The sequence below is a fragment of the Balearica regulorum genome, chromosome 1, assembly GCF_011004875.1.
Source record: "Balearica regulorum gibbericeps isolate bBalReg1 chromosome 1, bBalReg1.pri, whole genome shotgun sequence".
Classification (NCBI taxonomy): Eukaryota; Metazoa; Chordata; class Aves; order Gruiformes; family Gruidae; genus Balearica; species Balearica regulorum.
Window position 1 is genome coordinate 83,625,802 of NC_046184.1, and position 25,059 is coordinate 83,650,860.

Consider the following 25,059-nt stretch of genomic DNA (forward strand, 5'->3'; position numbering starts at 1 on the left):
AAGAGGACGGGTGCATCTGATGTGATAAAATAGATTGGAAAATTAAGCTTTATTTGAAAGAAAATTAACTTGAGAAAAACATATGGTTCCAATGCAACTGCAACAATCATCCTTCTGACTCATTTAGAGAAAGAATGGAGACAAAAATGTATGTGTAAATAAAATTTCTTCATAAGAGAGAGCAAATGCAGTAACTTTCTGAAGTTGGGACTGAATAAGCTGAAGAAATCTTGCTTCTCTGCTGTCCAAAGAGCAGGCAACATGACTCTACTTTGAAAACCAAGTATACATGTGATACTTAAGTCTGTATTTACATAGTTTTGGTCTTCAAGTGCATTTGGCACTGTTCCTTATTTCATCAATTTTCTAGCCAAACTATGATCTCCAATTACATCTTTCCTTATGCCAATACAAAGCAGTGCCAGTGTAAGGTCAACATATTGGTTTATATGACATGCAGTATCAAGGTATCTTCTGTGCGTCTGTCTTGTAACAGCTGCCTAGTGTGAGGTTCATTATATCTACCCCATGTTAAATCTTGATCTTCATGCTTCTAGATGATTAATCTCCCCCTGCACCTAATTTCTTAATTATGCAACACACAACTTCTTTTTCCCTCCTACCACAGACAACTGGAATAATTTCCCCATTGCATTGTGGTCTTCTTAAGAATTATCCCTGACATAGTAGTGAAGTGCATAAAAATTTGAGCTTACTTTTTTATCACAACATTGCTACAATACAAAGAGGTCCTCTGGGATCAGTAATTTCACTAATGAATTCAATAGCTTGTTTCGAGAAACATGTGCTCTTTAATTGGTCTGAACATAATGCCTTCTAAGATTTCAGTTTTTCAAATGCTTTTTCTTTTCCATGTCTATGTATCAACAAGAAAACTTTCTTACATTTATGCTAAAGGTATGTTGCACTTAAATAAAGGATGAGCTTCTGAAGCAATTTGCACCAGGGCCCTGGAATTGATTAATATTTCCTTCTCCCTCCTTAATTCTTTTTTTCCTCTTACTCAGTACTGTTTGAAGTAAGACGTGGGGTCTGAGGCATTTCAAAGCTGCAAATACAAACATTTCTGCGACATATCCTCAGCTGTCTTCTGCCTTTATTACAACTAATGCAGCAGCTTTCTTCACAATGTGACCGCCCTGTTTGCACACCACCCATCTGCCACGCAGCATTGTCACCTTAATGTCAGATCATTCTGGGAAGCTTTGTGTAATATTTCTTACTAGTAACTCAGTGGGAATAGACAGTAGCTCCAATAGCCCCCGGGGCAGTTTTCTTTGTGTCCTAAATTGGTCATCAGAAAGCTTCTGTGAAAGATGGGTAGGTAAGCTGGTTAGGCATGGGTAGTTTAGGGTATTGCCTATGCTGATGGAAAGAATAGTCCTTGTATGGCTGAATCATTAGCAAGAATGCATTATATCATGAGAAGCGAAATGGACAGAATCTGGCTTTCAACAGTCACTTCACTAGAGGAGTCCTCATTTCCTTCTCCTACCTCTTACCACTGAAATAACTTCAGGCCCACTCTGCATTGTCTAAAACCTTTTTCAGTGCCTCTAGCTCTCATTCATGTCCCTAATTACTCCTACAGTATACTCAGCTTCCTCTTACCACCTGTTTGGCTGAGGAAGAGGAAGGGAAATTGCCTGTTACTTCCCCTAGGTTGCAGTTACACACATGTTGATTGGCTACCTTATTTTGTTTGGTTGTTTTTGTTTTTTCTTTTCTTTTCCTATGTAAAAGTGTGAATGCAGTCTCCCACTGTTGTATTTTATTTACTATTATTTATAATAGCATATTTTATATTCCATTATTTAGTTTCCTGTGTTCAGGCTATATTACCAAGAGTGTAGCTAACACATCAAGGAAATTGATTCTTCCCCTCTATTCAGCAGTTGTGAGACCACAGATGAAATTCTGTGTCCAGATTTGGCTTCCCAGTACAAAAAAGGTGTTGACAGACTGGAGGGAGTCCAGTGGAAGGTCACTGGGATGGTCAGTGGCTAGAACAAACCTACAGAAAGAAACTGAGACAGTCTCATTTATTCAGCCTGGACAAACAAAGGCTAATAGGGAACATAAGTGCAGTCTTCTGCTATGTAAAGTGGGATTACAGAGAAGACAGACAGATTCTTCTTAAGGATGCCCAGTGAAAGGACAAAAAGCAATGGTCCCAAGTTATAGTTTAGGGTAATTGTGATTTAAGGAAAAAAATGTTCAAAACATGGTTGGTTAAGCATGGGAGCAGATGTCCAGAGATGGTGTGGACTCTTCATCCTTAGAGATATTCAAAATATGACTGGACAAGCTTTGAAGCTAGCACTGCTTGAAAGAAGAGATTGGACCACCTAATGTCAGGAGGTCCTTTCTATCTAAATTATTTCATGATTCTATATCTTGATTATTCTGAAACTCCTTATCAGTCAGATTTACTTAAAATTCACCAGCAGGCTTACAAGTTATTTGATGGGGTGAGCAGGGATGATGGGAAAAAGCAGACTTACAGATAGATGATGAACAAATGAAGTAATGCTGTAAGATTTCTTTCCCTAGAGATATGCTTGTCCTGACCACTGGCAAAAATGGTGGGCAACTAGCCAACACCATTCCTTGCTGAATGTTACTGTGTGCAGTAAGAAATCCAGATTACAATTAGGAGTTTCATTCTGTGCCATACTGAATGCAGATGTAGTCTGATGCTGTATTATTACTGCCCAGGCCCCTGTGCAGGCATACAATAGCACTGTGTTATGATTACTTCTGTTTTGTGAGATGTATCTACAGGATGTCTTCACAGAACAAGGAAATACTTATGCAGCCGCAAATACTAACAGGTTGAAACATTAAGAAACCTTTAGCCAATGACATGATAATCAGAGAGGTAAGCTTCAATAAAACATTCAGACAGGCAGGAACCGGTTTGGCTTGCAATACCTCACAAAGCTATGTGAAATATGAGAACTTTCCTAAGCTATTGTTTGAGAGTTCAAGGAGTGTGAGAACAGACAGGAGAGAGGAAGATGAACCTATGCAAATTTTATGTAGATAGCTTTTATTAGAATATGATTGATGTTGTGGAGGAGGAGCACCATCTCAGGCCAGTTTAAAAGCCAGAAGACCGGCTCTCCACTTGAGATCGGTCTCTCTTCTTCTTCTTCTTCACGGACAGAGATGTGGTCAAGGATTTTTCTGAGTATTCTGTCCTTGAACTGGATTGCTACAGTGTCTTCTGAACCGTAAGAATCTTATATTCTGTGTTTTTATGATAAAATATTTTATTGTATTTCTCATCAGTTATTTTTTTCTGGGACATATTGCTATATAATAAACTGGATGTTTGAGACCTAGCTTCTGAAATGTATCTGAAAGGGAAGTAGATGATATTGAAGGATAATTTGGAATGATGCTCTCCATTGTAAAACTGCTATGAAATCTGATTTGAATGACAGAAACTAGAACTGGAGTAGATGAATTCGGAAGTGCATGGGTAAAGTGGGGAGGAGATTGAAGACTGGACTGACAAGTAATACTAATGATCAGGATTGGTATGCATCAGCAGTACAGAGAGAGCGTGGTGTATGAGGAGGTGCTACAGACCAGATAATGGCTGCTTCTAGGGAACATGCTGAATAGCAATCCTAATTAATATTAGTATTGGTATTGGTATCAGTGTTAGTATTCATATTCGTATTAGTATTAGCATTATACCTGCTGTGCTGTCATGGCTTGTACAACACTGTCAATGTCCATGGCTTTATCCAAATAGAAGATTTCAGCCAGAATTTACAAAAATACATCAACATTAGAGCTTAAATCCCTTTCTCAAAAGTTCTAAAGGAAAGTCAGAGGGTTTAGCTTTCTCAGATATGGTGTTGGTTTTAATCATTTTACTTTTGGTCTTTGAATCTCATACAGACTGAACTGGGCAAGTGAAAATAACAATAAAGACAATAGGAGCAAGCAAAGCTGTGGGAGAAAATAAGGAAAAAGATCAGATTACCAAGAAAAGATTGTGTGATTCATGTTGTGCTGCAGAACCAACTCGTCAATTCTGTCATACAGTATTCGAAAAGACCAAGTTGGGGCAGCAGAGAATGGGAAGCCAGCAACAGAACCTTAGCTAAATATAGCAAATCTGAAGGAATGGTTTTTTAGAGGAAGAATCTGAGGAAGGAAGGCTGCCCTAATCATAGAGAGTAGCGTAACTAAAAAAGCCATGGAAGAAAGCCACACAGGGAGAGGCATGGAAACAGAATAGAGCATGCAGGTTAGATTGAGCATTCCCTGCAATATTCTGCAAAATGGAAAAGCAGGATCATTTATCTTGTATTATGCTGATTGACTTACAATATGTCAGTTCTTATCTGGAAGGAGAGATATCCAGAAAAAAATAAATTAAAAATTTGTTGCAACCATTAACTAGTATTTTTGTCATTGATCTCAGAAAGAAGCTAAGTATCACTCCTCCTTATGGGAGGTTCCAGTGGTTTAAGTATACATATAGGTCATGGGAGGATAAATGCAGCTATGCTTGTCAGATGTTCAGACACTTTAGAAATTGGAGCTGTGTAAATACCTGGAATGAAAAAGATGCATGGGTAAGAGACTGCATAGAATCATGCTAGGCTTTCAGCTCAGAAAGAATTGTGAGGGACAAAAAATTGTCATCTGTACATTCTTAGCATATTATTCAAAATTCATTAAAAGAAATGGAAATCCTTCCACTGATTTGAGCAAGCTTTGGACCATGTCTTCCTTCCCACATATGGCATTTCTGTGGTATTTTCCTCTCCTGTTTGCTCTGATTTTCCTTCATGACTGAACTCTCCAATCTGGTCTTTTATTATTATAGTCAGTATGTGCTGCTGGTCCCCACAGTAGTGCGGAGCGACTCCCCACAGACTGCTTGTGTGCAGATCCACAGCCTCAGTGAGCCTCTGTCCCTGAGCATTGTCCTGGAATATGGCAGTATCCAGAAGACTATATTTGAGGAACCCGTGACAAAGAATGATTTCTTCAAGTGCTGCGAGTTCAAGGTATTTTCTCTTCTGAGACTACTGAAGAAGGTGTAAAAGTTGGAAATACTTCTGAGTGCAACTCTTCTTGTCAGTGAGGGCAAGAAGATGAAGAGTGCAGGCAGGGAATAGGATGAAAAAAGATAAACTGCTGGAAAGGCTGACAATATAGACAGGAAAAAGACAGACATATGGGGAGCTAAAGAAAGACTTTCCATCTCCACACAGTGAATAGAAAAAAGCTTTTGATTGCCATCACAGGTGCATGTGCCCTATGGGACTGTTGTAATTGTCACACTGGAGAGGACAGCTGGGACACGCTCATTCCGTTTCCTGTAACTCAGCAAGATCTGGATAGATATGACAAACAAGTCACAAGGTTAGGTCTTCCAGAATGAAGCAGGAGAAAACACTTCAGAATTGAGCTATATGGCTGGAGCAACCTGCATATAGTCAGGTAGCTACATGAGATGAGGAAATGCATAGGGCAGGGCATAGTTTAAAACGTTAGTACCTGGTGACAGATTATGGGAATTCCACAGCATAAATTCCCAGATACTATCTCACTGGTAAAAACGAGGCTTCTCATGGCTTTGCACAAGCTATTTATGACTCACTTGACAGTCAGTATCTTACTGAAGTACCCTGCGCATCAGAGGACCTCAACATGTCTTATTTACCACTTTGCATCTGGGGTTTTGTTTCTCTCCAGGTTCCTCCTGCTACTTCTGACCCCCTGGCATTCGTTTCATTCTCTGCCAAAGGCACCACAGTCAACTTAGCTGAGAGAAGATCAGTGGCGATTCAGAATGTGGATAATACTGTCTTCATCCAGACGGACAAACCCATCTACAAACCAGGGCAAAAAGGTGGCTGGGGAGTTTGAGTCAGCTAGTGAACTGGGAACCTGAGGGTGGGTCTAGAATGACAAGGACTTCCTCTTGTGGAAGAAAAGATCATGGACTGTGACGGCCATGAGCAATCCTTCAGATAGTGGATAATTGTCACCTGAGGTTGGGCTCATCAAAAGTCAGTGAAAAGTAGAACCAATTCACAAAATTGCAACAAATGAGTAGAGTTCACGTGTTTTTATTGAGTTAATTGCATTTATAGGATCTTAAGTTCTGCCAGGTTTACTGAGGTCAGTCACATAAAGTGTCCTTAAAAATATAGAAAATAATAGGTTAAGCTTGGAATAAATAAAATTCATATAAATATAAAGTAAGCGTGTAATTTTCTGTTGACAGCTCTTTCTACTTAACTGCTAATCTTATTCACAGCACTGATTCCATCACGACATTTAAATGACAGTACTAGCTGTGGTATAGTTAGTTATCTCTTTAGTATAATTTTACTTCAGTGCTGCACAGGGTTTACACTTAGAATAAAGACAAATTCTTCCTTCTCTTTGATTTTTACATTGAATTGTTTTTTATAAACAGGTTTTTTTAGGAAATGCTCCAAAGAACTGAGTCCTTCAAGAAGAATTGAAGGCAATACAGATTATTTGTATTTACTTTAGAGGTTACTTTAGTCCCAGTGGCTCAGAACTGAAGATATTTCAGCGGACAAGTTTATTTTAGCTTTCTTTTTCACTGGCTAAATCAAATCCTTTCTAGTTCTCCAGGGACTCTTTATTTCTCCCTAAAAGCCTGGGCAAACTTTGTTTCAGTTGTATGTTGAAAGTGACTTACCAATGCTAAAGTGAATGATCCTTTTTTGTCCTACATCTTTTTCAGTGATGTTTCGTATAGTCACTTTGGACAGCCAGTTCAGACCTGTTCAGGAGACAGTAAGTATGAGTGACAGTCAAGATTTTTCAAGCACTCTCTTGGGGTACCTCTTTGCTGAGACTTTCACTTAGAAATTGAATAAAAAGGGCCTGGGATAGGCCTCCTGATGTTTTTGGAGAACTGCTTTAACTCCTTAAGTTCACACTCCATCCCTTCCCTGTCTTTATAGAGGGCAAAGCATCTGAAAACTCTCCTGGAAATGTCTCACAACACTCAGATTTTATAGTTACTTCACCTGCCTCAGATATGTAGAAAGAGACTGGATGTTTTTTGTAGAAAAGATAAATTCATGAACAGGTTATTCCCTTAAAATTATCTTTTTATTTAAAGACATCAGTTTCAAATTGTTTCCTTGACCCAGTCTTCTGTATCCAGAGAAAGCTGTTCACAGTCGTCTTTATGTTCTAGTATTTTTCAAGCTCCACACTTAATTTCTTGGTGTTTTGATAATTTCTTTTTTTTTCTCTTTTTTTCTTTTCTCTTCCAGTATCCCCAAATCATCATTGAGGTAAGAGATGCAACATGTCTTGAAAGCACAAGTTGCTTTGGAAAGGCTATGTATGCTTCATCGTTTGCCATAGTGTCAACAGCTGAGGGTAACTCACCCGAAGCACACCATCTGAAGCCAATGAACTTGAGGCTGACCAGTGGCAGTACTCATTATCAATAACTAGAGGAGAAGACATTAGCAGAACTGAAGATGTTACTCAAAGATGGCATAGTGTTGTTGCTGTGTCTTTCATTACAACTCAAACAAGAGTGTTCAGTATAGTCTTACTTGCGTAGGATTACTGTAAATGGGCTGAAGAAATAGCCTCATTCTCATACAGATGTAAGAATAGTAACTTTCTGAAATGTCATGTTCTGCTGGGGGACAGGCTAACAATGAATCAGTCTGCTACTACATTTCACATCACTAGATCTCAAAGCACTTTCTAAAGCAGACCAGCATTATATTCCTGTTTTACAGAAGGAGTCGAGTCAGAAAGACTTATGCTAGAAAAGTTACAGATAAGCAACCTGACTCCCAATCCAACTCTTCTTGGATGATCTGAGATCATCTGGCAGTGTAACTAATTTCAAGTTAAACATAAACTTAGGCTTGTTTAATGCACAGATAGATCTGGAAAATTAATGGGAAGTCAGAGCACATGTCATCAGCCCGAACTCACATTCACACTGTGATGCACTTACTTAGCCAATATGCCAGGATACAAACCTTAAAAGAAAGCAAGATGACAAGAAACAAGGTGATAAAGATTTTGGTACATCTTTCTCCCACTCTCCAGGATCCAGAGCAAAACAAGATCTACCAATGGCTGGAGGTTACATCTAAGCATGGAATTGTCCAGCTCTCCTTTCCACTAATCCCAGAGCCTATTCTGGGAACCTACCACATCACTGTGGAGAAGTCGTCAGGTGAAAAACAGTACCAATTCTTCACTGTGGAGGAATATGGTAAGCAATGGCTGTGAATTGACCTGCGCCAGCAATGAGGCTAGCTCTAAGTCAGCCAGGAGCTGCTAGTGCAGAGTTTAAGTGCTTTGAATTCTCCACTTCATGCCTGAGAAAGAAAGAGGCAGAGAGAGCTGGGTGGAGAAAGTGAAGGCAAGAAGAGAAAAAAGAAATTATGAGAAAGGCAGCATTTTCAGGAATTAGATTAAGAGTCTAATTCTTTTCTGGGCTTGGCGCAAAGTCACTGTATGACTTTGGAATCCACATCCTACCACTCAGGCCATACACTCTCCATTTGTTCAGAGGAAAAATGAATGAGTCAGGCATGTCATTTTGTGGAGGTCATCACTGTATGAAGAGCACTAGGTTAAAATATACAGTAGAAATCTGAAGATATTATCTATCAGACAGATTAAATAACAGCTACCAGATTGTTACTGGGAGAGGCTGGCTAGCCAGTGGAAGTTCAAGATGGAAAACAGTAGGTAATGGAGGTTCCAAAGCCCTCATGTGATCTGCTTACTCTCTGGAATAGACCGTATCAAGGGAGTTGTTAAATTCAAAATTACAAGCTTTCTCATCTTTTAGTGGCAGGTTTTCCTTAGTAGTCCCCAGAGAAGGACTGGACAACTCCTAGTTATTTGTTTTGGGTTTTTAAGGGCAATAAAGCACCTTTCCTACTTACCCTCCAGAGCTTTTTCATACCTTCCAGTCTCCTGTGTACAGGTGCACAAGAAAAAGGCTTTTTCCAGCTATGTTGTCATTATTGCTGGTGACCTGGGACAAAGGATAAGCTGAAAAGAGGGAGTGACAGTGATCTATTTGGTTTTACTATTTCACTTAATCTGTTGCCTTTCTCCTTCAGTGTGGTTGGATTGCACAATAACTTCTGTTCTCCAGGGCTTAGCAATTTTGAGACATAAGCATTACTCCCACCTTTCTCTTGAAGAAAATATATAGCCAATTAAAGTGATTTATCACAGTTCTTACTGTGGCTGTTATCATTATTAGTATGATTATTATTATATTTTAAACTAGGTATTCATTTGCCACTCAAGGTTATTTTTTCTCCGATAACATCCTACAGACAGTTCCTAGGTAGACTTTTCTCTGAACCATTTCCTCCCCCTTGTTGGAGAAAATGCCTTTGTCAACCTTTTTTTTTACTGTCTTACATACACACCTGCCTCTGGCATGCAACTGCTGATCAGTCATATTCACATTGCCTTCCCAGTGCTGCCGAAATTTGAAGTGACAACCAGTGTGCCAAAGACGATCTCTTTCTTCGATGAAGATGTCAGGGTGAATGTTTGTGCTTCGTAAGTATCAGAGCTGAGACCGATCCATTTGTGCACAAGAAAAAATGGATAGAGGATGGTGTGCCATGCTGGGAAGCAGGGACCCTGCTGCTAAATCAGAGTATGAGCAATTCCTTCAGCTATGACTTCCATGACATGAAATACAATAGCTCTCCTTCTGCTACACAGCAGAATTAGAACTGGAAGAACTGGTGTGTGTCCAACAGTTCGAAGATATCAAGCAGTACATACTCGCTAGCTGTTGGGGTTTATTATTACAGAAAAGGAGAGAAATAGTACAGGAGAGTCTACCATTAAGACTGCTGGCTGTGACACTGCCAAAGGGCTCGGTGGCATGAGCCAAAGGGGTGAACAGGGATCTTTCTGCAATACGTCCTGCTTTGCCCAAGGCACTAATGAGTAAAAACAAGGAACAGGGAATGACATCCCAACCCTGAGACCAGCACCACTTTTCAGATTCAGACCTTGAAGAATGACTATACCAAGACAATGGCTTTTTTAACAAGATGACAGAAACAGCCTAAAAATAGTTGAAGGGAATTCTGCTAGGGGTAACGGGTCCTAATTCCCAGTTGCTCTTCTGTCTGTGCTCTGGGCATTCCTGAGGAGTTTGCAGTCTGCATTGCTCTGCAATCTTTGCAGGTTTCATGCTAAGTCCACATAACTGGGTTCTTGTTTCTCTTCCTCTCCTAGGTACACTTATGGCCAACCGGTGCAAGGGAATGCCCAAATCAATGTGTGTCAGCAGCACTTTTATAGTCCACGATGTGAGCAAAAGCAGAAAGAAAACTGCAAAGCTGTCACTGGACCGGTATGATACAGGGCAAGGCCCTTCTTCCTTCCTTCAGCTTTACTACCCAGCACAGCATTTGGCGGCCTCATTCATTTCCTGGGGAACACAAGAGACACAATCCGAGAGGCATGGTTTTTTTCTCACTATTTCACAGACAACGTTGAAAGACCATGAAGGTAGTTTTGACCAATGACCTTATTAGGATGCTTTGGTTTTTCCTTCAGAAAGAGTCAGTAGGAGGGAGGGAAGATTATGAAACTATAAATTTGTGATCATTCCTAAAACACTGGAGCTGTGTTCTCACCAAGTGTAATCAGTAGATCTATACTGTCAGTCTTCAAGGATACTTAATATTAAACTAATGATTAATTTCTCCACTAGATCAGACTCAAAGTGCTCCGGTCATAGAGCTCAGGCATCATGCAAGATGGGTTTGAGAAGGGATGTGAGCATAGAGAGGACTTGGGGGAATGAGGAGAGAGGTTTCCAGGTGCAAGGGTAGATGATATTGAAACAATGAGCTGGGAAGGGAGCCAGGAGTGAGAAGTGTAAGGTAGGTAGGAGCGGAGCAAATAGAAAGTAGTAGCTGAAGATGTAAGCAGAGGCATGAAGCACTTCAGAGACTCACTAATAGAGATTCAGGAGCAATATTCTAAACTTTGAGAAAAATGGGCCTTTCCTTTTGTGCTCCTTTTTCAGCTGGGGAAGGATGGCTGCCTCAACACTGTCATCTCCATCAAAACATTCCAGCTGTACCGCAGCTATGCCAGGATGTATACCAGCCTCAATGTAGAAAGCATTGTCACTGAAAATGGGACAGGTAACACCAAGTGGAGGTTGGGAGTAGCTGATTAAATTTAATAGGTGGTACTTTCTGAGAGGAATCTCCTGTGCAGCAAACAACCAACAATCAGCATTTTCTTCATGTAGCTCTCCCTCCAGAACATTACTGCTCCATGTAGCTTTTCAAAAGAAACAGTTTTCTGTCCATGTCTGATTTCCATTTCCTCCCCTTTATACTGGGTGTGTCTCACAGGTATCCAGATGAAAGACTATGACTACATTGCAGTCAACCAAGAAAATGACAGAATTATGTTCAAGAATATGGATCTCTACTACAAGAGGGGAATTCCTTACTGTGGTGAGGTGGGTATCTGAGAGGATACATTTAGATCAAAACTCCCTGAGGTGCAGCATGATGATCTCTGTGTTGCCCCATTTATGGCTGTCTCCTAATTCTATGCTGACAACTTCCCATGATAATGTTGCATAACTGCTCTTATTACGTTAGACGTTCCTATGGAAAATAAGACAATTATAGCATACTTGGAGTGTTAGGGTCTCTCTTCTGCCATAGTTAGAGAATACCTAAAAGGTGGGTGAGTGAAAGGTTGCATGAGTGGGGAAGAAGAGCCTGCAAGAAACTACTTCAGCAACAGCTGTGCCTAAACTGAAAGTAGAATTTACCCTGTGTTGCATCACACAGTCCCAGGGATGTTTACTGAAAGCAGTATAGGTATTGGAGCACATTCCACATTCTTACCAACCTGCACATGCAGGATAAACCCAGGCACAGAAAGGAGGATGGGCCACACAGCAGCATCCTGATACGCAATGGGGACAAGAGGGTATGCACAGATGCCCAGGAGCTGGGCAGGTGCTACTCAGCTCCGCAGGTTACCTGTGGCCATGAAGTCATCTGACTGCTTTAGGGTTGTTAATCAGCACCCTCCAAAGAGTGTGTGCTCTGGAGTCCCTCTGTTTGTGTTTGCTGAGGAAGGGAGAGCATAAGGGAAGAATTTAAACTGTCATCTCTCACTCAGTAGTTTATAACTTATGTGATGGCGCACTGAACTAATGGTGGCTGAAGAGAAACAGAGGACTTTTGTATGAGATCATGTAAGAAAAAAAGGACTTTTCATTGAAAGAATTTTTCATACGAGATCATATATATAAACAATTCCTTCTCTCTCTGTGACATATAGTTTGTCCTTGCCTGTCACAGAACTCTGCTCCTTCAAAATATTGAGGAGCATTTGCCTTGAAATACATTTCATTCTTGATTTCTACTCCCTGCAATTGTCCTCAGTGCTTAAGTGAGCATCCTCTGAAGAGCAGAGCATTTCCCCTTCTTTTGTTGTTTTTTTTTTTCTGAATCCCTTGGGTATTTGTGTTTAGATCACTGTGACGAATGTGGATGGTGAGCCCGTTGCCAATAGGACTGTCCTGCTGGAGCTCAACGAAAAATACCTGGCCAACTATACCACTGACAAGAATGGCACTGCTGCTTTTTCCATTGACACATCCAACTTCTTTGATCCCAATTTTAAGTTGAGAGTAAGTAAATACAAGCTTCAGTCTAGTTCCTGAAAAAATACTTCATTGGAGAGAGGCATTAGAAGCAATCAGTGAGTACTGGCAGGATTGTTCCAGAGGAGGAAAGTAGGCAGTCAGTCCACCAACACCTGCAGCCTGTGTAAAACTAGTATGAGAAAACACTGGTGCCTACAAAGTGGCAGACTGCACCCCAGGCGTGTTTTGGCTGCAGTGATCTTCAGCACTGCCCTACTTTTCCCTCTGCTCAGAAGTCCTTTCTGCAGCCATCTTCCTTCTCTTTATTCTGTGGAGAACCTTCCTCACAGACTGCCCTGCCTTCCCCAGCCAGCCTGGATGCATGCCAGCCTCTTTCTCTGCTGCTGCCTGTTCCCTGCATTTCTGCTGGCAGAGACTCATGCCTGTTACTACCACATGATCATCTCATGTTCTCATGTCTTTTCTCTGGTGTGATGGGAAGACCTGAAAAAAAGAAGGCTGTTTGAGAACAATGCCATTCTAACTCACAATGAGTCCTAGCAGTTTATACAACCTGTCCCAAGATTGCAACAATCTGAAATAACCTCCCTACCACAACATGCCATAGATGTCCGGATACATTAAGGTGTCCAGAAGGCCCCTCGCTCTTGACTGGTGAAACACAAATTTTTCGCAACAGCTCTTGCTCTTGGCTTAAACAGCCCCACAAAACCAGCTTCCCAACAGAATATTTTAGAGGGAAGATGTCTTTACTTCTCAGCTGACTGCCATTTTTTTATTTTCCACTTTGTTGATTCCCCATATATAACTCTTCTGCTTCATAGGCCAGACAGGCACCAGATGACTGTGCAGACTTCTTCATGTGGAGGAATGATAATGAGCCCCAAGCCTTATTCTTTGTCCGACGTTTCTACTCACGGACCAACAGCTTTGTGAAAATCGAGCCAGTGACGGAGAAGCTCAGCTGTGGCCAGCAGCAAATGATCAATGTTCACTATGTCCTGAACAGAGAGGGCTACAGGAATGCCAGCCACACGAACTTTTACTTCATGGTAGGTGCTACCTTGACTACCAAAACATCTGTTTTCTTTCACCTTCCCTTGAAGACTATATAAAGCAGAAATCTCCAGGCCAGACAGTGGTTACAGATCACAGTTTGACTTGATGGCCTTTAAAGCCTCTCAGAACACTACTAAAAATCCATGATTTCATGGGAAAAGGGAGGAGGTGCTTTTGATCCTCTCTCATAAGTTTTTTTCTATGCCCAGGTGATGGCAAAAGGAAAAATTATTCTCAGTGGCCAGAAGCAAGTCAGCATCTCTGGTGGTAAGTTCTAGGCCGTATTACTACTGATACTTCAGAGCATTGTTCTGAGCACCATAGCATTAGTAAGTTTTGTAAGAAGGGATGAAAGCAGGGAACTGCAGTTAAATCAGGTACTAGTTCCTAAACCCCATGACCTGTCACCACTGACAGTACCATCTGTGTTTGCTGCAGCATCTAGCCAATCCCCATACCATAATCAAATTGATCTTATTAGTTGAAAGATGAAAACTTTGTGGTGTTCAAACACCAAGGAATGTAACCTTCTTCTGTTTCATTTCTTGCCAAGGAGTATTTGCAGTTTCACAGTTATTCTGTGACATCCAAGTCTTCACTGATTAGAAGACTAAATCTTTTTGAAGTTTGAAATAATAGGTGTCCCCTTCGACAGAGATATTTAGCAGTTAACTCCTTGGAATTCAGTATACTTTCAGAAGTCTCCAAATACCCACAAATGACAATGATGTTCAGCAAACTGAACTTTGTTCTTTCATTGTTAAAAAATTTATTTTCGTGCAGAACCTGGTCTATTTTCAGTCTTCAGTCGGTGGCTTAAGTAAGCCTCACTCCCCATATAGGACTTGTTATTTAGTATTTGTCATCTTTGGTCTTTCTCTCAGTATTCATGCACTATGGCTGCACAGTATAGGTTCCCCTATGGTTTAGAGAAAGGCATCCCATTCATCAAAAGGTAGCTATGGCACATGATTTTCCCTTCATGAAATCAACTTGAAGCCATGTGGTTTTTCCATATTATTGGGAGCTAACACGAAGGTGCGGGAGAGTGTGTGACTCACCAAAACTGACGTGAAAGCTTAATTTCCTGTCCCTGATTTAATAGTTGTCATCCATGTAGATAAGAACTTCATATTTCCTAGTGTTAAGAAAGCTCTCCCTTAGCTCAGGAGATTGGCCTATCTCCTCTGGTGTGGGAGGTTCCAGTTTTGAGACCCAAAGGCAATGTTTTCCTCATCTAGTAGCAATCATTCACATATTTCCCTGTCCAACTTCTGCTCAGCTCAGACCCCTCTCTGCAAAGGAGTCTGCTCTCAGCATCTTCCAGTTTGTATCTGTTGTCTTGCTGATGGGACTAAACCCAACTTCCCAGTTTTAAAAGGTGCTGGTAGGTTATGGATAAATATGTGGTCCTTCCAGCAAAGCTGAGGTTTGTCTAATCAATTTTGTTGGCTCCTTCTCCCCTGTTCCATGTTACTTCCACAGCTCCAAGAGGTACATTCTCCATCACACTGACTGTCACTGAGAAACTTGCCCCCAGCAACAGGCTGTTGCTCTACACAGTGCATCCTCATGGGGAGATAGTGGCTGACAGCTCTTGGATACACAGCGATGTATGCTTCAAAAACAAGGTGAAAACCTTTGATTTCTTATTAAGGGTTATATGAGCTGGTTCTTTGCTGAGGGAGCAGTTAGGGAATGACTTCATGAAAAGCTCTGCACTCAGGATGGCCTTTAGGAATGGAAAAGGTACAGATGTGCCTGGCAACACGAGAAATTGACACATATGCTCAAAGTTGCCCTAGTGACTATGGGATTATAGAGATTGTGGATTTTTACCGAAGAGGGATTCAGAAGGGCCATCTAGCGGTAGCATCTTTGCCCCACAGAGAATAGAGTGAGTGCTGGTGAAAGGTGAGATTTAGATCTGTGTGCCAAGCTGATTCTCCTAATTTCTGTGTGTTTATATTGGATTTATTAATTTCCAGCTCCAGCTCGAGTTCTCTGAGAAGCAGGGTCTCCCAGGCTCTAAAGTCAGTCTCCACCTTGAAGCTGCTGCCAACTCCTACTGTGCCCTGCGAGCTGTAGATCAGAGCGTCCTTCTTCTTCAGCCTGAGCGAGAGTTAACTGCTGAGAGTGTAAGCCACATCCCCAGTCCCTCCTTTTGACTTAGGGATATCCAGAATAGCATTCCAATTCCCATCTGTGATCTCTCTGTTGCTGGCCATGGTTTTATTTTTCCCTTGGAAGCAGACATCTCAGTGATTAAAGAAAGGTCTATGGCAGTTGTACACTTCAAAGCCAGAAACTGATAGTGGAATACTTACTTTTGCAAAGCATGGCAGTGTAAGCATGTCCTAAGAATATGCCTAATGTAAATCCTTGAAAGCATAGTTCCACCCTGGGGAATGATTATGTCAAAATCGCATTTTATGACACAAGTAGGCCTTGGGCCCAGAACAAAATCTGTAGATGTCAGCTAGTATCTTGTTGGACTCCAGCCTCCTCTCTGCATTACTCAGGAGTATGTCTCCATGCTTTTTGCTCAAGTTCACCCCACAAAGCCATTGCAGCTCAGAAGGCGGGGGGGGGGGGGGGGGGGGGGGGGGCGGTAGTAGAGTCCAGTCCTTCTTGTGTATCACCAGCTGAATTGCTTATTCATCTCTAGACAGGCATCACTAGTCAAAACCACTGCAATCTCCAAGATTGCACAAGACCCACCATAAGCTTTGAATATATGTGATTTTGCACCTGCCTGGGACACCCTTGTGTTTACACTAGTCATTCTCATCTCCCAGGTATACTACCAACTTCGTTTGAACGATTTATATGGCTATTACTACAATGGGATCAACCTGGAAGACGACAAGCCAGAGGAATGTACCCCAATCAAAACCACCTTTTTTGATGGCTTGTACTATGAACCTGTGAATGTCAGTCATGATGGCGATGTCTACAGGATTTTCAGGGTCTGTGCTCTGTGTGGTTCTTTAAGTGGGAGGTAGTCCAGATGAATTCAGGCATGCTAGCATTAAATTTTTGCAGGTGGTGGTTCTTACTGCTAACAGAAGGTAGCTGATGGCTGGAATTGTCTAAAGTCTCTGATCACCCAGTTTCTGGCTTCTCATCCCCACCTCTTATTCAGGAAGATTGAGAATCACTATTAGATATATTTCTGGGATCCTGCCCATGCTTCAGTAGACACAGAACACTAGGTGTCACTGCTCCATGAGAAAGACACAGAGGTTGGAGAAGAAGTTTCATTTGTGACATTCAGAGTTGAAAGGATAGGATGTGAGGAGGGAGGAGAGAGAAGAGGTATAACCCAGGTGGGAGAAGTGGCATGCACTGGTGGCTAGTGCATACCCTGAGTGACATGATTGATTCCTTCACATTCAGGATATGGGCTTGAAGGTTTTCACCAACTCTGCGCTACGGAAGCCAGTTCTGTGCAATGAAGACAAATCAGACTTGGAAGACCATCCTATCTACTTTGACCATGGTGTTGCCCATGCAAGTGGCTACGGCATAGGTAAAAGAAGGTTCATACTGTATCTCCAGTCCTAGTCTGCCTGGTCTTCAAAACTGTTGCCTGTGTAAAATAACAGCCAGCATATTTTTTTGGGGGGAATACGACTATGTGTCCCAATTTGCCTCTAGCAACCTCTTTCTGACAGTCCTTGCAGTAGAGTCATTTCACTCTCACTTAGGTACAGGGTGCATACAGAAGAGACAGGGAATACTTGCATGCTACTTCTTTCATAAACTGGTATTATTTTCGCAGGGTTTTTCAGCATATACTCTCCAAAACACTTTATAGATCGGCAAGAGTCATTATTATCATAGAATCATAACATGGTTTAGGTTAGAAAAGACCTCAAAGATCATCTAGTTCCAACCCCCCTGCCATGGGCAGGGACAACCTCCACTAGAACAGGCTGCTCAAAGCACCATCCAACCTGGCCTGGAACACTTCCAGGGAGGAGGAATCCACAACTTCTCTGGCCAACCTGTTCCAGTGCCTCACTGCCCTCACAGTGAAGAATTTCTTCCTAATATCTAATTTGAATCTACTCTCCTTCAGCTTAAGGCCGTTACCTGTTGTCCTGTCACTACATGCCCTTGTAAACAGTCCCTCTCCAGCCTTCCTGTAGGTCCCCTTCAGGTACTGGAAGGCTGCAGTAAGGTCTCTCCAGAGCCTTCGCTTCTCCAGGCTGAACAACCCCAACTCTCTCAGCCTATCTTCATAGGAGAAGTGTTGCAGCCCTCTGATCATCTTTGTGGCCCTGCTCTGGACTCACTCCAACGGGTCTATGTCTTTCATATACTGGGTCCCCCAGAGCTGGACACAGTACTCCAGGTGGGGTCTCATGAGAGTGGAGTAGAAGGGGAGAATCACCTCCCTCAACCTGCTGGTCACGCTTCTTTTGATACAGCCCAGGATACGGTTGGCTTTCTGGGCTGCAAGCCAATATTGCCGGCTCATGTTGAGCTTCTTGTCCACCGACACCCCCAAGTCCTTCTCCTCAGGGCTGCTCTCAATCCATTCCTTGCCCAGCCTGCATTTGTGCTTGGGAGTGCCCCAACCCATGTGCAGGACCTTGCACTTGGCCTTGTTGAACTTCATGCGGTTCGCACAGGCCCACCTCTCCAGCCTGTCAAGGTCCCTCTGGATGGCATCCCTTCCCTCCAGCATGCCAACCTGAGGGTGCACTTGATCCCACTGTCCACGTCACTGACAAAGATGTTAAACAGTACCAGTCCCAGTACTGACCCCTGAGGAACGCCACTCGTCACAGGGCTCCACTTGGACATTGAGCCATTGATCACAAGTCTTTGAGGGACACTGTCCAGCCAATTCCTTATCCACCAAGTGGTCCATCTGTCAAATCTGTCTCTCCAATTTAGAGACAAGGATGTTGTGTGGGACAGTGTCAAATGCCTTGCACAAGTCCAGGTAGATGACATCAGTTTCTCTTCCCTTATCCACCAATGCTGTAACCCCATTGCAGGCCACCAAATTTGTCAGGCACAATTTGCCCTTAGTGAAGCCGTGTTGTCTGTCACCAATCACCTCCTTATCTTCCATGTGCCTGAGCATAGTTTCCAGGAGGATCTGCTCCATGATCTTGCCAGGGACAGAGGTGAGACTGACCGGCCTGTAGTTCCCTGGGTCTTCATTTTTTCCCTTTTTAAAGATGAGGGTTATGTTTCCCCTCTTCCAGTTAGTGGGAACTTCACTGGGCTGCCATGATTTCTCAAATATGATGGAGAGTGGCCTGGCCACTTCATCCGCCAGTTCCCCCAGGACCTTCAGATGCGTCTCATCAGATCCCATGGACTTGTGCACCTTCAGGTTCCTTAGACACTCTCGAACCTGATCTTCTCCTACAGTGGGTGGTTCTTATTCTCCCATTCCCTGACTTTGCCTTCTGTGACTTGGGTGGTGTAGACAGAGGACTTGCCAGTGAAGACTGAGGCAAAACAGTCATTGAGTACCTCAGCCTTCTCCATATACTGGGTAACCAGGTCTCCTGTTTCCTTCCAGAGATGGCCCACATTTTCCCTAGTCTCCTTTTTATCACTGAAGTACCTATAAAAGCTTTTCCTGTTGCCCTTGACATCCCTGGCCAGATTTAATTCTGTATCAGGGCTTTAACTTTCCTAACCTGATCCCTAACTGCTCGTACAATTTCTCTGTATTCCTCGCAGACTATCTGCTCTTGCTTCCACCCTCTGTAGGCTTCCTTTTTGTGTTTGAGTTTGCCCAGGAGCTCCTTGTTCATCCATGCAGGCCTCCTGGCATTTTTGCCTGACTCCCTCTTTGCTGGGATGCATCGCTCCTGAGCTTGGAGGAGGTGATCCTTGAATACTAGCCAGCTTTTTTGGGCCCCTCTTCCCTCCAGGGCTTTGTCCAATGGTACTCTACCAAGCCGAGAATTAGAAGAAGTTCTCCAGGAGGTTTTGGAATCTCCATCGCTGCAGGTTTTCCAAACTGAAGTGGACAAGACCCTTGAGCAAAATTATCTGACTTTGCAGTTAGTCCTACTTCAAGGAGTTTGGACTAGAGAACTCCAGAGGTTCCTCCCAACCTAGATTTTTTCTATGATTCTATGATTCTATGATTCTAAGTCCAACAAAGTAAGAAAGTTTTGTAATTTCCATTATATGGCTAGGAAATCTGAGGTACCTCCATTCTAAATGAGTTATTGGACATCACAAGGGAGTCCATTGCAAAACAAGAAAGAGGACCTTGGTTCCTAATAGCAGACCTGTAGTTTGACTATATGGACAAAAGTATTTTTCCAATGGACTGGATATTCAGCTCCAGTTTTAACTACTGAACAGGGTAAAAATGATTGAGTTCTCAGTGAGGTTTGTAAAGCATGATAAGTTTTGGTGACAATACTGGCTACTCTTGCCCATTTGCAAATCATAGAGAGCTAGTAAGAGAGGACAGGGAACATGCCTTTCTAACTGGATGATGAGACCTTTCAATATGAAATGAGGTGAAATAACTAAATTTTCTAGTATTTTCCCATGGAAAGAGAGGATAAGAAATTGTTTCTTCCCTTACCCTATATCTGAATTTTCCTTTTTTATGGGAAAAGAATGGAAAAATGCTCAAATGGAATACTTAGTGTTCATTTATGGTGTTGACCATGTCTGACAGCAGTTCAGATATTTCTGGCCTGAATTCTCTAATATTATACTTCAACCATACACAATCTTCTAGATGAGTCAAGGATTGCTGCTGGGGGTGGAGTTAACACTGTTCGGAAATTCTTCCCTGAGACCTGGATTTGGGATCTGGTTCATACTGAGTGAGTATTTTTATTTTCAAGTCTTACCTCTCGTGGATTTTTGAGTTGATACATGCTGCTGAAATGAATTTTGGGAAGAAACCATAGAATATATGTCTGCTTTGTAGATGCGGGTCTCCTCTTCCCATCTTGCTCAATGAATGTTGAGCTCCCGACCTTGTGCACAGTGTCAAAACTATTTAAGCTGTCAATGACATCTGGTCTGTCCTCTGCCCCTGTACTTCTCATGAGGAGAAAGAATTAAGGCTAAGAGTAAAATAGGAGCATTTGTTTAGGAGAGAGCCAGAGCAAAACTTAGTATTTTTCATCATATTTTTAATTCAGCAGCAGCAAACTCAGGTTATTCTGTTTTTCTTTGCAGGCTATCATAGCATCTGCTATGAGAATATCTCCATCTTAACTATGTATCCAAGGGCTGCTCTAGAACATTAATCCAAATTTATTGGATTAATCTGTATGTTTGGGCATTATGGTATTTAAACAAATGTTATTTCTAAATTAAAATAGCTGAGTATTCTTCCAAGTGCTTTTCAACATTTAGTTCACTAGCACCTTCATCTTTACTTCCAGTTTTATTATATTTTTTAAATATGGAGAGGTATCTTTCAGAAAGTGAGATGAAAACAGAAGTACTAACTCAAGTAGGGAGCCTTTCCTACAATTTGGCTTAAAAATGCCAAAGATCATTTCTCATTCTGTTTTTCTCATTTTCCTCAGTTCCAAGGGAGAGGTCAATATCTTTTACACCATTCCTGACACCATTACAGAATGGAAAGCAAGCGCTTTCTGTGTGCAGGATAATGCTGGGTTTGGCATCTCCTCACCTGTTTCACTGACAGCATTCCAACCATTCTTTGTGGATCTCACCTTGCCGTACTCTGTCATTCGAGGGGAAAAATTTAATTTAGTAGCCAACGTCTTCAACTACCTCAACAGATGTATCCAGGTACATCAAGTTCCCTTTTACTTCCTATACCGTTTGTCTGTTTCCCAGAGATCCCAGCATTCTCCTGCATAATGTGTTAGAAATGCAGAATTAAGTGCTTAACTTATGCTTTAGCCTGACACATTACTCTCTCCCCCTCTCTCCCTGGACCCGTTCCTGTGTCATAACATTAGGAAAATGTGGCTGACAATCACTGTGGCTGGACCACAGAAGATAAGAACCTGCTCCTTATCCCTACATAATTTAGTTCTTTTTGCTCATGAAGGAGGAACTTGAGTAGAGGGTATGGGTACTGTGCTGTGCAAAACACAAGACATACTGAGTATGTTGTGTGCAGCAGTAACTCATAAGAAGACTTGACTAATGAGCACAGACACGGTATACTTCTGTCATGGTATACTTCTTCCAAAACCAGACATTAACGGTGGGCAGAAAAGAGACAGGTTTTCCACTTCTGCAGAGAAATGCCCCATCCTTCAGTTCTGGTACTATCCCACAGATTCAGATGACAAATAGCTTCTCCAGCAAGTCTCCCTTGCCTGCAGCCTAACTTTAGGGGCAGCTTACTTCATTTGTAATCTTGCTCATTCTTTCTTTGTCTCAGATCAGTGCCTTACTGGCAAAGTCAAGTGACTACAAGGCAGAAATCCTTTCACCAGAGGGCAACACAGCAACAGTGTGTGCCAATGAAAGAAAAACCTATATTTGGGCTGTTAGCCCCCTCAAACTCGGTAAGTTTGTCTTTTTATCACCTTAATATAACCCTGTTTGATCTTTCCACCTCTGTCACTCCCACCCTTTAATGCATCATCAATAATCCACAGGCAGGCATTTCTGGGCAGCTCCATTACTTGCTCTACAAATTTAATATTGGACCTGTGCTAAAGTTCCCTTAGACGCACTGAATGAGGGGTGAATTCTTCTGGTATTTTCTCTCTTCTGATTTTTGGTAGTCCATTTGCTGTCAATTTTAGAAAGAACTTTTCGTTTGCTGCATTATGTATGAAATACTGGCAGGATTTCATGTGCCTATGATCTTTCAGCTGACAGTTTCGCACCTAACCAACTGTATTCAGTAAGAATAAAATTTTCTAATAATTTTGGACTGGATTCTCAACAGGCGAAGAGGACATTGGTCCTCCATGATTTTGCAGCTGTGTTAATTCACACTGCCTTCAAGTCAACATTGTCTTCTGAAAAAAGCAGTTACAATAGTTTGCATGTGTAAGTGCCCCAAAAGATGAAGTACAAAAAAAGTTTAATTAGCAAAGATTCTTCTCAAAATGAACCACAGATAGACCTTTTCTTTAAAAGGTTGTTTCTAAAATCCTGTAGTGAGTATGACTGATTTATTTCAAACTCACTGAGAAAGATGCAAAGTTTTAGTGAGATGAAATCTGGATAATCAGTGAAATAATACTGCAGAGCTGAAAAAAAGAAAGCTGCTGTCTCTCCCTGTAACTCTGATGATAATGCATTTTATTCCAAGTAAAAAACTCCTTTGGATTTCCAGTTTGCAATACTTGCAGGGGTGATGTGAGTAATGCCTGCAAAGCTGCTCACTTCAGGGTTGCTCCTCAGTGCTGCAGCAGCACTAAGGCTGCTCCTCTGTGTTGTCCCTCAGTAAACAAACTCCATCTGAAGGAAACAGGCAGCAGAGCTATAACTATTGTAACGTTGCCCTAGGCCACCGAAAACTCAGCACAAGGCTAAGAAGAGGTGGAAATCGGTAGTGAGTACAGGATCACTCCTATTTTGTTCCTCATGCTAGGGCCCCAGGCAATCACTCCTTGCCACTAGCAGACAGACATGGAGCCTTCATGAAATGTGTTTCTACTGAGCTGCCTTCAGAGAGAATACATTTCTCAGCAATCCATCAGCCTGGAAGAGGCAGTGAAAACTAGGGGGAACTGTAGACATTGAAGATAACTTTCTTTTCTTGGGCCGATGGGTGGCTTTCCAGGTGAAGTGAAATTCACAATTACTGCTGAGGCCAAACTGAATACCAGAGGTACTGGAAACAGCACATCCCCGGAAGAGGAGACAATTCGCAGGGACACCCTGATTCAAACCCTACTTGTTGAGGTACAGTAGGAAATCTGCATGTGCTTTCTGCTTTGTGGAATCTGCAGTTCCTATAGCTGTGGGTTGGAAGTGTGAGGAGGCAAGACAGCTGACACAGATGGAGCTGTGTGCAGCAGGCTTCTCCACGTGAAAATGAGAGTGTAAATCACAAAGGTCGGCGGCATCCACTGTCCTCCTGTCACTGTCTCCTTCCTGAGATCATGAGCATACATGCCCTGACACTCCATGGATGTCAATAGAGATGTAGCCAGAAGGGGGGAGATTCCACACCTTACCTGCAAGTGCCTTTAGCCTGTGACTCTAATACTGGGTAGTTGGGTTGAGGGCAGATCTGAATGGAAAAGGATTTATCTTGAGCATCATAAAGCAACAGCCACATTGGATTAGATGGATAGAATCCCTCTCCGAGGCTGGAAATGTCTATTTTGTAACTGCTCTCTAAGAAGGAGGGTGCTCTGGACAGGGTGTTGGGTAAAAGAGAGAGGCAGCCATGGACCAGGAGAGATTCTAGTGGAGATAGGACAGGACTGGGTACAAGGCGTGCACTGTCCAGATGGCTACACCCACATACTGTTTTACACCATTAACTTGTTCACGGTTTAATGGTGATGTTCTACACTTTTCTTCCTCTTCCTGACAACTTCCCTGCAATCAAACAGCCTGAAGGAATTAAAAAAGAATTGACTCAGAGCTCTCTCATCTGTACCAAAGGTAAGGCAAGTTCATTCATTCATTCATTTGTTCATTCATTCATTCCAGGAAGTTAGGGGACTTTCTTCACTGTCTTGTAGGTTTTGTCCTACAAAACCAGAGACCCTTCCAGGGAAGAAAAGAGGGTTTCAGGGTCAAGGTGCTGGGCTACAATTCCAGATTTTCAGATATAACTTTGACTCACTGGGCAATTCTCTGCAGCAGTGTCTTTATTGAGACCCAGTCACTGTAGCAATGCTTACAAAGTGAAGACTTCTGGAAAAAAAAGATTATTTTAACAATTCTTGTTGATACATTTTCTCACCAGGCATAACGACTTCTGAACCAGTCTCTCTCAGCCTGCCAAAAAACATAGTGAAGGGATCAGCCAGAGCTTATTTTTCTGTCATTGGTAAGTTTAGCACTTAGATTAAAACCAAAAGTAAATTGCATTTCTCTTGTGCTGCGCCCCATGTACACATACGCAAAAAGTTGAGGAGATACTTAATCTTGATTTTAGAGAAAATGTTTCCTACTTTGCAAAATGGCAATGAAAGACAAAAGTTAGTCAGAATTCTCTCATATTATATCAAAAGAGGACAAAATAGTAAAATTATTTCAATTTATATTGAATTTCACATTATATTGAATTAGCATATCCTGTTCTGTATAGTAAGTTAATTCAGCTGAAAAGTAAGATAAAGCGAACTTCTTTGAAAGAATATTTTGATTACTTGGAAAGAAGA

The 25,059-nt window shown here is 42.0% G+C and overlaps 1 protein-coding gene across 1 annotated transcript in view; it reads left to right on the top strand.

The window, feature by feature from the left end:
- Nucleotides 1–3,118: 3,118 nt before the first annotated feature.
- The window catches only part of LOC104638248 (ovostatin), a 33,179-nt gene continuing 11,238 nt past the window's right edge, over nucleotides 3,119–25,059 (top strand). Inside the window, exons 1-23 of the mRNA XM_075762015.1 lie at nucleotides 3,119–3,257; nucleotides 4,874–5,057; nucleotides 5,749–5,905; nucleotides 6,776–6,828; nucleotides 7,317–7,337; nucleotides 8,119–8,287; nucleotides 9,519–9,603; nucleotides 10,297–10,414; nucleotides 11,096–11,216; nucleotides 11,433–11,542; nucleotides 12,575–12,733; nucleotides 13,534–13,761; nucleotides 13,978–14,035; nucleotides 15,254–15,399; nucleotides 15,757–15,906; nucleotides 16,567–16,737; nucleotides 17,168–17,300; nucleotides 20,505–20,592; nucleotides 21,310–21,538; nucleotides 22,143–22,269; nucleotides 23,502–23,623; nucleotides 24,283–24,334; nucleotides 24,642–24,725. Coding sequence (XP_075618130.1) covers nucleotides 3,193–3,257; nucleotides 4,874–5,057; nucleotides 5,749–5,905; nucleotides 6,776–6,828; nucleotides 7,317–7,337; nucleotides 8,119–8,287; nucleotides 9,519–9,603; nucleotides 10,297–10,414; nucleotides 11,096–11,216; nucleotides 11,433–11,542; nucleotides 12,575–12,733; nucleotides 13,534–13,761; nucleotides 13,978–14,035; nucleotides 15,254–15,399; nucleotides 15,757–15,906; nucleotides 16,567–16,737; nucleotides 17,168–17,300; nucleotides 20,505–20,592; nucleotides 21,310–21,538; nucleotides 22,143–22,269; nucleotides 23,502–23,623; nucleotides 24,283–24,334; nucleotides 24,642–24,725 — 2,830 coding nt within the window. The 5' untranslated portion in view covers nucleotides 3,119–3,192. The remainder of the gene's footprint in view (nucleotides 3,258–4,873; nucleotides 5,058–5,748; nucleotides 5,906–6,775; nucleotides 6,829–7,316; nucleotides 7,338–8,118; nucleotides 8,288–9,518; nucleotides 9,604–10,296; nucleotides 10,415–11,095; nucleotides 11,217–11,432; nucleotides 11,543–12,574; nucleotides 12,734–13,533; nucleotides 13,762–13,977; nucleotides 14,036–15,253; nucleotides 15,400–15,756; nucleotides 15,907–16,566; nucleotides 16,738–17,167; nucleotides 17,301–20,504; nucleotides 20,593–21,309; nucleotides 21,539–22,142; nucleotides 22,270–23,501; nucleotides 23,624–24,282; nucleotides 24,335–24,641; nucleotides 24,726–25,059) is intronic.